Below are 13,038 nucleotides of genomic sequence, written 5' to 3'. Positions count from 1 at the left end.
TTTGTGAAAAATCCAACTTTGGATGGTCTCAAAACAATTTTAAATGTTCAACTAAAAAATGATGTCTTTCTTCCTTTCTCCCCACAAAGAAGACATACTTGCTGGCAGGCTGAAAGTGTCATACCATAAAGCATGCAGAAAAATGTATACAGTAAACATTAAAACAGTGCAGCTGCTGTTTCTGGGTCTTACAGTTTTTGCTGCACAAACAATTTTAGCGGAGAAAAATAATAATTAGAATAATAAGAAGAAGAATGATAAAAACAATAGGACTCCACCTGCTTTGCTGCTTGGACCCCTAAAAAAAGACCATAACCAAGAACTTTTTTTTGGTGGATATGTGGTGAAACACTTCATTTATGTATTCAATGACTTTTGCAGTAAAAAGAAAAATTATGACCATCTATTTCATGATGGGAACATGTCAAAGTTATGAAAAACAAGGTCATGTCAAGGTCAACTAAGGGCCTTTTGGGGAGTTTGTTCCTGCACTATTCTGCAACCTGACTGACTGAAAACAAGCTGGACAGAGTAGCATGAAGAAAGATTTGCATTAAAGATTTCCACTTGTATTTATGATAAAGTTTTTCTCCTTTATTGTATCCTGATGTGATAGCAGTAACTTATAAGTTTGTTTTTGTACGTTGTTACCTGTAATAAATGTAATACTATGCATTTGTACACACAGATTTGAGGGAGAATAGCGTTGTTTTGGAGCGTGGTTTCCATAGTAACGCGGCCGTCGAGGCTTTCGTCATACGGAAGTGGGCGTGGTTTCATCTAAACGGGGAAAGACGATAGATGCGATCGAGACTAACGGGACACATCATTCACAGTAGTTTACGCTATGTTTTGATATCCTCAATAACCTTGCGCCTTTATTGTACTTTCTACCAAGAAGCATATTCCTACTTACTTGGTGTTTTTCAGTTTCGGCGCAATGGTTCGGACTTGTGCTTTTGACGGCTGTAAAAGCACCACCGGACTTCATTCTTTCCCTTCAGACCGTCATATGGCTCGGCGGTGGTTGCAGATGGCAGGACGGTCCCTCGACAGCAACACCGCTGCTATGTACATCTGCAATCTGCATTTTTCACGAGAGTGCTATTCCAACTACATGGAGGTCGAGTTGGGATTTGTGTCAACCTGCCACCTTCGCCTCACTCCTTCTGCGGTTCCCAACCCTGCAAACTTTCTACCCTTTCCTACCCCGGTGAGTGTGCGAACTGGACCTAAGTTGAACGCTGTAACGCTAACGTTATTGTCCTGCCAACTATCCAAAAATTGTGTGCCGAAAAACGCACATTCTGTGATAATTTACAGCGGTCCCTGCCGACGACAGTAAGTAATTTGATCATTATTCTGTTCATCCTATAATATTAACGTTGTCATTATTTTACCCTCCAGTTAACGTTATGCAAGCGAACACTGATTTGACGTTAGCTATTATAAAATTATTATAACGTTACCACATGCAAAATGCCATTACTGAGCCCATTTCCTAAATAATAGTCTCTATAAACAGATATCTGTCTTATAACGACATACTCTCGTTTCCAGAGCCGCGTTTTTAGGGAGGTTGCATGTCAGACTGAGAGCGACCCTGCAGTGAAAGAAACTGCGTGTCAGACGTGCCCGGTGGGTCTGCATCCTGCCACTGTACAAGCCAAAGTGAAACCTTCCAAGAGAAGCCAGGGTGAGTGTCTACCTGCTGTTTCTATTACATTTATTGGTGGGATTTTCTCTGTTGCAAATTAATAAGTGGTATATGTGTCACTGTGCTGTACTTTTATATTAATTTCCCTGATACTGCTGAACATTTGTGTGAATAGAGGGTTGTTATAGCTTTAGTTACACGAACACTCTCTTTTGCAATAGGCCAGGTGTCTGTAACAACTAAAGGAGAAGTAAAGGTACATGTGTATCTGCAGGAGAGGCTTGGGCATGTATCTGGCAAAATGTGACAAATACTGTAAGGTTATTATGAAACATCTTGTTCATTTGTTCTTCCTATAGCTGACTTGTTCAAGACTGGCTCTTGCATTTCCCCAAAGAGCTGCAGATATGTGCCATAGATGGTTTGCAGCACATGTTGATTAAGAGCCACTGCCTTAAAGCCCCTCCAATTTAATCGCATATGTGTAACCTTTGTCAACACAGGAGGAATTATTTTGTCATTATCTGGTGAGAACAATAGACAGGTTCCCATGTAGGTAGAAGACTCAGGATGCTGGTATTGTCATTCTCATTGTAGGTACCAATGATTCAGCAACTTAGAATATATATATGGATGAGGTTGTGAATGAACATTACTGTTGTATTTGGGGAGGTAAGTAAACTAGCTACCATCTGAAAAGAGATGGTAACCCTAAAATAAAAACGATCATTATCAGACTGGGGAAATTGTGTTTATAGACAAACTCTGTACAAAAAAAATTTTTAAAAAGTGACTATTGCCATTGGTAACAGGAAATCTTGCCACATTTTATGTGAGAAGGGTCTATCTGCAGTCTTGCAGACCTACATGACACACCCACTTTACTACATGACACACACTCCCTGACCCCTAACTTTAACCCTAACCATCTCACTGCTCATTCCTAAATCTAACCAAGTGGGTGTGTCATGTAGATGCTGCGAGTCCACAGATAGACCTACTTGTTTTATGTGCAATCAGTTTTGATGGTAAATGTAGTCGGTTGAAGAAATAAATTCCTCAGTGCGTGCTATATTGATTGAGAAAGCTGAGTTTTCCTGCTTGCGGAGGCATGCCGGCAGTGCCCACATATACCAGGATCATTGCAGGTGAGCTTCTGATGCCCAACCTCCCAATCCTTCCAAAACCTGCCCAGCTTGTGGAGTTGGGCGTTTCAAATGCAACTTTGTGTACAAAAAGTGAGAAAGGCATCTAAAATACTTCATTCTTCAATCAGAAAAATGAAAAAATACATAAATTGAATTGAACTAGTTTTGTTGACAACAAAAATGCCTTCTTGTTGTATGGTGCCTGGATGCGACAACTACAGAAAGAAGAGCGAGGAGGGAGCAAGCATAAGCTACCACCAATTACCAACAGATGTTGAACAGTGCAAAGAATGACTCCATGCGATAAAACCCCCCAAATATGACGAGAACACACCAATATCAGTGCTGGGAAATCTTCATGTATGCTCTTTGCATTTTGCAGCAGATGACTACAACAGGGACATGCAATCAGAGATGATACGAGGAGCCATAAAGAAATTGCTGATGACATCTGCTGTGCCCGCTCTCTTTGGAAGTGACAACGGCCATGGTGAGGGAGAGCCCCGGGAGAAGCGAAGCCGAATAGAGGTAAGCTGTCAGTGTCTGCTCTATTTAGTACTAAGATGGTTTACAAGTACAGCTACTAATCATTGTTATTTTTACTCTGCTATCGTAGACTGAAGAACAAACTGTCAGCAGTTAATTATGTTTTTAGTTACACCTGTGGTTGACAAGTCAAATGTCTGCAATGTGTAAAAGTTCTATTCAACTTCAATTTAAGTCCACATTTTCCCTCCTGGTCTCATGACCTGAAATGGCTCTGTGCCCCCTCAGTCCAGGAATCACTGATTTTTTTCCCCCATCACATCAATAGTAAGACCTGTAACGCTGTCATAAAAAAACAATAGTACTGCCAATTATTTTCCAGCCCTCACACCCGTAATTACTCAACTATCACAAACAGGCTTGAAGACCCTGTAGTTACAGTAGCTTGAACTCTTCACAGGTAAAATCAATTAAAGAAAACCGACATTTTAAGGGTCACAATAATGTCAACACTTTCCTCAGACTTGTAACTCCAGTGTAAAAGCATTGCAGCGAACACACTGAAAACCAACAAAGACTTTGACTTACATAACTACAGTTTTAGACCTCAATCAAGTGTGACCCAGTATTTTCCAGCTACTAACATACAAGTATGAATCGTATGACTCACATGTTGGAAATTACATAGACTGCAAAGATCATGTTAGTTTTGGGGATCTTAAAGCTGTGGTGCAGGACTTTTAGATACAAATGAACATCTGTCACATTCAAGCCCTTAGCAAATGAGTTCACACCATGCTGATTAAGCATATCACCGCCAGGTAAATCTCACTGTATTTTGCAGTATATCACCCCTTGAGCCTATGTCACTGAGCCTGCCCAGCAGTATATATACTATCACAGACTGTACAACTTCCTCTAGTACCTGGAATTTAGCTCCTGAATGGGTGTCAGCGAGGCCTGATTGTACAAACTCTCACTCTCATTCCTGAAACCAGGGTTGTGGCACAACCCAAACATTTATCTTTATTTCAAACTCCCAACCCTTGCTGACACAAAAGGTCAGGACTGCTGGAGATACCTGCAGGCCTGAAAGCAGTGCGTCATTGCTCATAAACACCAGACCTCAGCAGCATTCAAAACTGAATGAGCTACTGAAGACTCTGTCATATCAAGGCTATAAACCTCACAAAGGTGTGTGGGGTGGTCCAGGAGGGGGCTGTTAAAAATTTAGAGGGGGCTTTTTTTCATAAAATAAAATGAATTGATTTAACTATGCAATAGCATGAGAAAGGCTAAATAACAACAACACGAGGCTACTGTTTCAAAATCAAACACTGTATCTAGTTCTCTTTACACATCCATGTTTCAGACTCGAGGTTACCCTCATGATAGCTACAACCCCCCTCCCCCTCCAGACCTCCTCTAGACCTACCCATGGATGTCAGGGACCTCCCCCAACCCCCCGCCGGTGTTCCGTATTTCTATTTCAGGAAGTTGGGAACACTAAGCTCAATCGCGAGTCTCTACACTCACTACAGCCCACAGTTTGCTAGCTAGCTATGCCCGCGGCCCGCAAATGCATCCTCCCTGGATGCCAGAAGAAGAACTCGGTCTCCTTATTTAAATTTCCGAAGAATGACGAGTTGAAGAAGAGATGGATTGATTTTGTGAAGAGCCGCATTGATGGAGAGCTGAGGATGACCAGCAACACCCGCCTCTGCAGTGATCATTTCACACCGGGTTGTTTTACAAACTTTCACAAGAGACAGATGGGATTCACGGATAATCCGCTGTTACTGGTGAACGGAGCCGAACCGACTATCTTCCTCCCCGGCGTCCATCCTCCCGTCCCGCCGACATCTGGTACCATCGTCGGCGGTACGAGCCCATCAGTGAGTGTAAGTTGCATTGTGTGCTTCTGTTATAGTTATAGTAGGTAGTCCACAGAAACTACTTATCATTGCTTTACACGGACTTTAGCTAATAATGGTGCATCGTACCGGCGTTCAAGGACCACAAGAGAAAACGTCGCAGTGGAGTGAGTTATTATCGGTTTCCAATGAAAAGATGCGGAGCGATGCAAACTGACAAAGAGTCGCCCCCCAAACTAAACGCGTAATGTTACAGGTGAGACAGTCGACCTGGTGTAGAGAGTTTGATATTGGATATTAAGACATTAGGCCGCGTTAATCCTCAATAACTTTTGAATGAGATCACCAATCCCCACTAGATCTGCTGTGCATTACAGAATAAAGCTTGACCGATGCTGTACAGGTTTTTTTTTTTTTACCTCACGACCCGTCGTTGATGTGCACTGCTTTGGAAACCTTGCGGAGTCGACAGTATACAAGGAAAATGAGGGGCTGAAGTTAGGGACCGTCTCTAAAGTGCATGCAGTGTGGTCAACAGTCCTATGATGCTATGTGCTGTGATGCGCCCTAAATAATGACTGAAAATCCTCAAATAAACAATTGTTGTGTAGAAAGTCACACAACTGATTGGCGACTACTTTCTCAAGGATCTTAGCGAGAAAGGCAAGGTTAGATATAGGTCTATAGTTGGCTAAAATGCCTGAATCAATCAACAAGGTCGAGGTTCTGGCTAAAACAGTGAGTTGTTTATTTACACTCCAATTGAGAAGCCAATTGAGTCTAATAATGAGATAAACACAGTGCTAAGGCAATTTGACAACATTTACTGCTGATCTGAGGGTCAATCAAATATAAATGATTATAAAACGTTTTAAGTCCTGCAAGTTTAGCATGCCATGGACATATATCATCTTTGTTTTGGTTAGGAAACAGTGGCATGACTTCAGACATGTCTAAAATCTTTTTTATTGCGCAGCAATATGGATGACTGTAGGGATTCATGAGTACTTGTGATTCAAGAAAATGTTGTTACATGACCTGGGTTATCCAGAGCTCACTGGGTACTGGTTTTAGTGGAAAAGCAAACACTTAACTCTGTGACTTGGATACATGAACCGAGGCTGGGAAAAGTATTTTGTTTACTTGACGCACTGAACTGTTGATTCAAGTTGGCATAAGAAACATGTGCCCATTCATGTTCCAAACGAAAACTGAGTGGAAACTGTCAGGTGGAAAATGGTATCATAATTAACTTCCACTGCTTATATCATTTCTAATTTTTTTTTTTTTATTAGGTGAACACTCCCAGTACAGCTGCAAAGGCATCCACCTCAGTGTTTTCAGGTTCCAGTGTGGACACAGAGTCAAACAGGACCTCTGTGTTAACTTCAGTAAGTATGAGGCAGTAAAGCTATATTCCTAATATTTCATGTTTTGATATCATGGGTTAGCATGTGATTAATCTGTGTTATGAGAACATTGCACCACTGGCCTTACAATATCTGTTTTTATTCAAGGGTCCAAGTACATCTTCACAAGCTTCTTTCTCGGGTGTTCAAGATACTGATGTGGATACAGCGTCACCTTTGCCCTCCGTACCAGTTCTTGTAAGTATAACATGTGATATTGATATTTTTTGTCTGTGTAAATAAGATTAACATGAAGTCAACACTAAGTACGTTGCATGCACAGCTACTTCTAACCCATTTTATATCTGTCTCTCCTATCCCAGATTGCCTCAGGAGCTCCGAGCACCTCATCCCCATCCCCTCCTCCAGCTGAACTCAGGGAAGGTTCGTGCAGTGCGGCGGCATCTAAGGATTGTCTGAATGAGAGCTCCCACCAAGAGACTGAATTAAGCTCTACAACAGCATCTAAATCAGATGAGAACACAGAGAAAGACTTGAGTGGGTCAAGGACTATTGTGAACAACAGCTGTTTGATGGAGTTGTTCAAAAAGTGCCAGACTTGTGGAAAGCCAATAACCAAAAAAAACATGTCTCACTGTGGTGCACAGACAAAGGTGGCGTGGAGCTGCCTTGGTGGACACAGGGGCACATGGATGTCATCTCCTCTCCTTTGGGATGCGTTTCCTGAAATCCATCTTCTTACAGCTCTTTCCATTCCTTTTTCTGGAGGCAGCTTTACACAGTTTAAGACATGGGCCAAACATCTGCACCTGAATTTCATGGGGCACAAAACCTTTTTTGAAATTCAGAAAGCATACCTCAACCCAGAAACGAACAGGACAGAATGGGACAAGATCTTGGAGGTCAGTCAACAGCTGGAAGGCACTCTGCCTCATCAGATTTCAGGTGATGGTTGCTGTGATTTTCCTGGATTCACAAAGGTGTCAGACTTCAACTTTTTGTCCCATTTTGTTTTCAGGGACCAGATACATAAACTCTGTAGGTTTAACTAAAACTCTGTGCACACACAGAGGCAGATTCCTTTTGTGTGGATTTATAAAGCAGATTGTATTCATGGTCCTGCTTACAAAATGGCCTTTATGCCAGTGAAGACACTCAATAATGCTCAACTCATCACACATTTACCTGTAAATTATCATTGGCAAAAATACTGTATCTTAATCATTGTGTTTGTTTAATATCAGAAAGGTACTTGGTAATGATTAAGTTCATAGCATACATATGGACATGACGATAAAGGATAAAAAGAAAAGAACATGCACTCAGAGAAATGAGGGAAAATGAGATTTATACAATTTAGAAACAACAGCCATTAAAAAAGTGAACCACAGTTATGGTGAAGCACTTCCAAATATAAAGATTGATGCAGCAGCAGCTGAGATTTTTTGACTTTAAGGCCCTAGTACAGCTCAAGCTCCTAAAACACTGGATCCTACACTTCCCAGAATTCAACTCAACTTTTAGACCCATCTTGCCTGGTAAATGCAAACAAACATATTTCAAACTCCTTACAGCACTTCTTTTGGCATATGTAACTGCTTTGACACAATCACCCAACTGTTGAACATTGTCAGATTATCGTAGCCTGTATTTTTTATTACCCTATTTTGTAATGAACATGGCTATTCAGCTTAGCCAATATGTGATTTTACCATTTTGCAGTGTTTTTTCCTTATTTTTTATGTCAGCTTTTTCCTCTCAAACTGTATTTGTCTCTTTACTACAGTAAACACCTGAAATTGGTTACTGATTTAGCCAATAAGACCACAGTATGAAAATTTCCATTATTAATCAGTCCGAGTCAGGAATCAAAAGCTCAGTATATAACTTTTAACTGTTTTCTTGTTTTTACTTAGAAGATCCACTGAAGGAAATTAAGGCCAAGTCGAAGAGGAGAGGGAGTGGAACGCTATCGTCATTGTCAAGGTGAGGGAACATGCCAAATTTATTTATTTTACATTTTTATACTGTGAAGTATATTTACAGCAATTTTTATAATAAAAAACTGTCTGGAACATGTATCCTCCATGAGTGTAATAAATATAATAAAGTTGGGGGGAAAAACGTGATATTCCTGCGCTGGTGCACCAGTAATGATGTGTTCACATCAGTCAGCAATGATTGGTTTGCCAGAGCTACAGGGGGGAGTGTTGCTGCCTGATCTGAGTCATGCACGCGCCACAGACCCACAGCAGTCGAGCAACAGCTTCTGCTGGGGTATGGCAACATCACTTGGACAAACCACATGCAGAACTTCAGTACATCATGCTACTAGAACTGTAGTGGTAATAATAATGGTAATTTGTTGAGTTTTGTCATGATTATGATGACATTTGCTACCAAATATTTCAGATGGCAGTGCGTGGTTGCCCATCGTTGTAGACCCTTTGCACTCTTACGCACCTTTGTACTACTTGTACCCTTCTTTACAGTCTACAAAAACCAATATATTGATATAAAAAATATAAATACATAAAAAAAATGAACATCTCAGGTAGAGAACTACTGACATGCAGTGAGACTTTTGGCATCAGTATTGTTTTAGATAGCAACAACATCAATTTCAGGATGGATGGATACAAAATAGCATTTGATTCCATACAATACAATACAGAGGCCCAGATACTATTGTATTGCATTGAATGCTGTTTATTAATGGCTTTTGCATTTGATGGCATTGTATTTTATAGGTGTTTGTATTGTGCTCACCACCTGCATGCCACACAAACAATTACACACCTGTTACTGCAAAATGCTCTAATAACTTTTGAAATGTTATAAAATGAGTTGTAATATGTTTATTTGTTGGTAAACAAGGATTTTAATCATGTCTTCAGAGATAAACAGTGTCAGCAGGATGATGATGATGAACATCAGTTTGATTCTACACCCATGACATCAGAGGTGGACTGTCTCCAGGACAGGTTAGTATTGATCTTTTTGCACATTTTGTGGACTTGTATGTCTGTCAGTAATGTATCAATGTTCCCAAGACACTCTAACTATATTTAATTCAATTAAATTTGCAGCTTTGAGGAGATGGAGGTCACTCTTGATAACGACGAATTCAACAGTGTGAAGAACAGAGAGTAAGTTCATACTACTACTGCTGTACAGGACAGATAATATCACAACTTTTGCTTTTTTTGCTGATTTGATTCTAGTATAAGATTGTTTTTATCTAATAGATCTGACTTGCATAGGGATGTGGACAATGTCGCAGCAACAGCTAAGCTGAGTGCTCCAAGAGCAGATGACAGCTGTGATGAAGACGTCTACGTACCTGTAATTCCTCAAAGGTATGTATTCGATTTCAGTAAAGTGGATCTTAAAAAAATGAAATTTAAATGTGTACTTTCTTTGAATATTGTGACTAGAACAAACTGTTGCTTTTGCTACCAGACGACTACTTCTAGATGTTTATTGGCCTGAATTCATATATATTTAGTTTTTAATCCACCATTTTGGCACACTGAATTTATTTCTGCGTCCTGTATTTCCTCCTGTCTTGAATTAATTTTTTCTCTAATTTCATCATAGAGAGGAAAAGTGGGGCAGCATAAAAGTCAAAACTTTACGTATATACCTAGATAATAGAGAGAAGTGGATACATTTCTAAGTTGCACTGTTTAAATTGGACATTTATCCACCTCTACTTGTCTACACTTATACATGGTTAGGAGAATGTTTATGAAAACATGTTGAAGAATACAAAGATGTGAGAGTAAAAATGTGTATTTGGTTTTTGTATATTATGTAAACTTGGTGTGTCAGAGGCTGTTGTTTTCTGTTACAGGTCTAAAATGTCTGAACTTTTACTGGAATGTGAAGAGGAGGAGCTCGAGCCGTGGCAGAAACAGACTTCACATGTTCATGTGAAAGTTGAAGATGATGTTGGAGAGTTGAGTAAGTCACAGCATATTAGAGAACATGTCGGTGTTGATGGTGTCAGTTACCTTACAACCTGTTGAAGTGCCTTATTTGGTCTTTTTGTATTTTCTTACAGGCATTGACCAAATAGATTGTAAGCCGGACCCTGCTCCCCTTCAGACAAATGCAACACCACCTAAGCTGAAAGAAGAATCTCCACAGCCTCTTGTCTTCAATAGCCAAGTAATAATATTATTTATGGCATTAGTTTATAAGAAAAGACTTGAATAACAGATGAAAACTGTCATAATTAGCTTGTTATGTAATATAAAGTGGACACTAGTACTGTATATTGAATTATGGACTCTGTTTCTCTATTCCCAGGGCTTCATTATGGCTTCTCCCCAATTAACAAGTAACACTGAGTTCATCGGCTCTCCTGGAAATTCATTACCATTAGTAACAGGTAAAATCATTGTTTGTTATGGTTATTGTTATCAATTTTTAATTATTGTTATCAATTTTATTTTAAGAGCTTGTGTGTTGATTTTCAGCTGGCCAGCAGCAACTTTTCCATAAAGTTTCTCCAGCCGCAGTGACACCCGAAGCCTATGATGTCATCCACACTTCTGAAGTGCAGAAAATCAGCAACAACCTGTTGTCCTTATCAAGCGTCCAGAGCCCTGCAGTATATGCAACACCGTCCAACCAAACCACCTCACAAACCCTCTCTGTACCTTTTCCTCTCTCTTGCTTTACTATCCTTGAACTTACATCAGCACAACAAACACACAACAAACTTTAGCGTACCAAGAGAAATAATTGTGTAACATCCAGTGAACAAATGAATTACATGCATTATTTGCACATTTAAGTGACTGTGCAGGTCACTGTAAGTCTGTTGGTTCTTCTAGCATGGATACAGTATGGGAGCCCTGCACATAGCACCTGATACCTCTTTTACTAAGTTCAATTAAAAAACTCAATTTATTTTTAAGATTTGGCACTAGCCTGTCGATTACACTTTATTTAAAATGTACATATTTATTGTAATATTCAATAAAATAAATTCTTAAAACCCATTCTCAAGTTCTTAATTTCTGTTATTCAAATGCATGATACTGGTTTAAGGTTTCTCTATGATTCGTTGAGCTTTAATGGGATTGAGCACTGTTGAGTCTGATTTTTTTTAAAAGTTGCAAAGCACTGTGAAGCAGCAAAGAAATGTTTAGTTAGCTACTTGGGGAAAACAATGGTTGTTTGATAAAAGTTGGTCTACATCAGTGGTTCCCAAACTGTCCCTGCAAGCCCCAACCCCCAGTAAAACTGGTAATAAAGGGGGAACCAAGTTGAATAAAAGAAAAGCATGTTTTCCATCCTCAATAAATGTTCATAACCTGCATTTTGGTGAACTGTATAGTATCACAGCACTCTTCTTTCTTTGTGGTTCTTGAATCAAATTGATTGACCTTTTTAAGAGCAGACATTGAAACATTTTTGTAGGAAAAGCACAAGTATTGACATTAATGATTGCTCTGTTAACAGGTGATTATACTTTTAGTTACACCCGCGATTGACTAGTCAAAATATCTGCTGTGTAAATAAACTTTCCCTCAATGTGCTCATGCAGGCAAATTACAAATGCTGAAATGAGGGGGAAAAGCATTTCAGTGACTCTTACTGATGAATTAAAACACGCATTAGTGACAAAAATATGTTTAGCCACCAGACTGACAATTATTTTATTCAATAAAAAACAACACACCCCAATTTAGTAAATATCTACATCTACATATTAACCCTCAACAATTACAGCTGCTGTCTGACAGGCCAGTGCACCTATTCTCAGAAACTGTTTTCTTCAAATTTTACTTTGTAAATGTTTTGTGTAGGGTTTAAAGTTGTGTTATTATTTTTACTGACTTAATGTAGTTACTTTTTACAATATATTATTGTAAAATTGTCATTCTTCTCGGAAATAATCAAATGTCAGAATATAACATTTTGTGATATGTTTAATCCATAAGGATAGGTTCACAGTTTTTTAAGTGTGTCTTAAAACAATAGTCAGGTGTCCATATGAACACTGAAAGAGGTTTTCCTTGCTGTTCACACTGGCTATTAAAAGATCCCCTTCAAATGCACTTTCAATGTAAATGATAGGGGCCAAAATCCATGTGTGTCCACACAGTCATTTTGTGCAAAGTTTGAAGCTTACATGAGGCTTCAGCAGTCTAAATTAGTCATATTAAGTGGGTATCTGCCACATGTAGAGTCTTTTTAGCATCAAATTCCCTCTTTACATTTCCTCGGACAGTGTTCCCTGTTGAGCGGGGCGGAAGGACGGTAACAAATAGAGGAACTTTGGCTATAAAAAGACTGTAATGTTGACATATATGTACTTAATTTGTTTCATTTAGATGGCTGAAGCTTCATATTAGCTTCAGATAAACTTTTAAATACATTTTTGCACAGAAGGAGGCCCCCATCACTTACATTGTATGTGCTGGGGGCCAATGGTCGGTATGAACAGGAGGAATGATTGTGGCAACAAAATCCTGTTTCAGACACAG

The 13,038-nt window shown here is 39.4% G+C and overlaps 1 protein-coding gene across 5 annotated transcripts; it reads left to right on the top strand.

The window, feature by feature from the left end:
• The first annotated feature begins 781 nt into the window (after positions 1–781).
• LOC122980512 lies at positions 782–11,547 on the top strand. Of its 5 annotated transcripts, none has more exons than XM_044348603.1 (14): positions 782–1,213; positions 1,561–1,696; positions 3,188–3,333; positions 6,461–6,556; positions 6,683–6,772; positions 6,898–7,480; positions 8,455–8,521; positions 9,433–9,519; positions 9,625–9,684; positions 9,784–9,894; positions 10,392–10,501; positions 10,602–10,708; positions 10,850–10,931; positions 11,020–11,547. In XM_044348603.1, exons 1-14 carry the CDS (start codon positions 941–943, stop codon positions 11,268–11,270), a joined length of 2,199 nt encoding a protein of 732 aa, XP_044204538.1. In that variant the 5' UTR covers positions 782–940; the 3' UTR covers positions 11,271–11,547. The 5 variants fall into 5 exon arrangements, with proteins under 5 accessions (XP_044204538.1, XP_044204529.1, XP_044204546.1 ...); XM_044348594.1 differs by having other exon boundaries at positions 783–1,213; positions 3,191–3,333; positions 8,452–8,521; XM_044348611.1 differs by having other exon boundaries at positions 783–1,213; positions 8,452–8,521; positions 9,799–9,894.
• The last annotated feature ends 1,491 nt before the right edge of the window (positions 11,548–13,038 follow it).

The sequence above is a fragment of the Thunnus albacares genome, chromosome 1, assembly GCF_914725855.1.
Source record: "Thunnus albacares chromosome 1, fThuAlb1.1, whole genome shotgun sequence".
NCBI classification, from domain to species: Eukaryota; Metazoa; Chordata; class Actinopteri; order Scombriformes; family Scombridae; genus Thunnus; species Thunnus albacares.
This window is presented reverse-complemented; position numbering and strand designations above follow the sequence as displayed.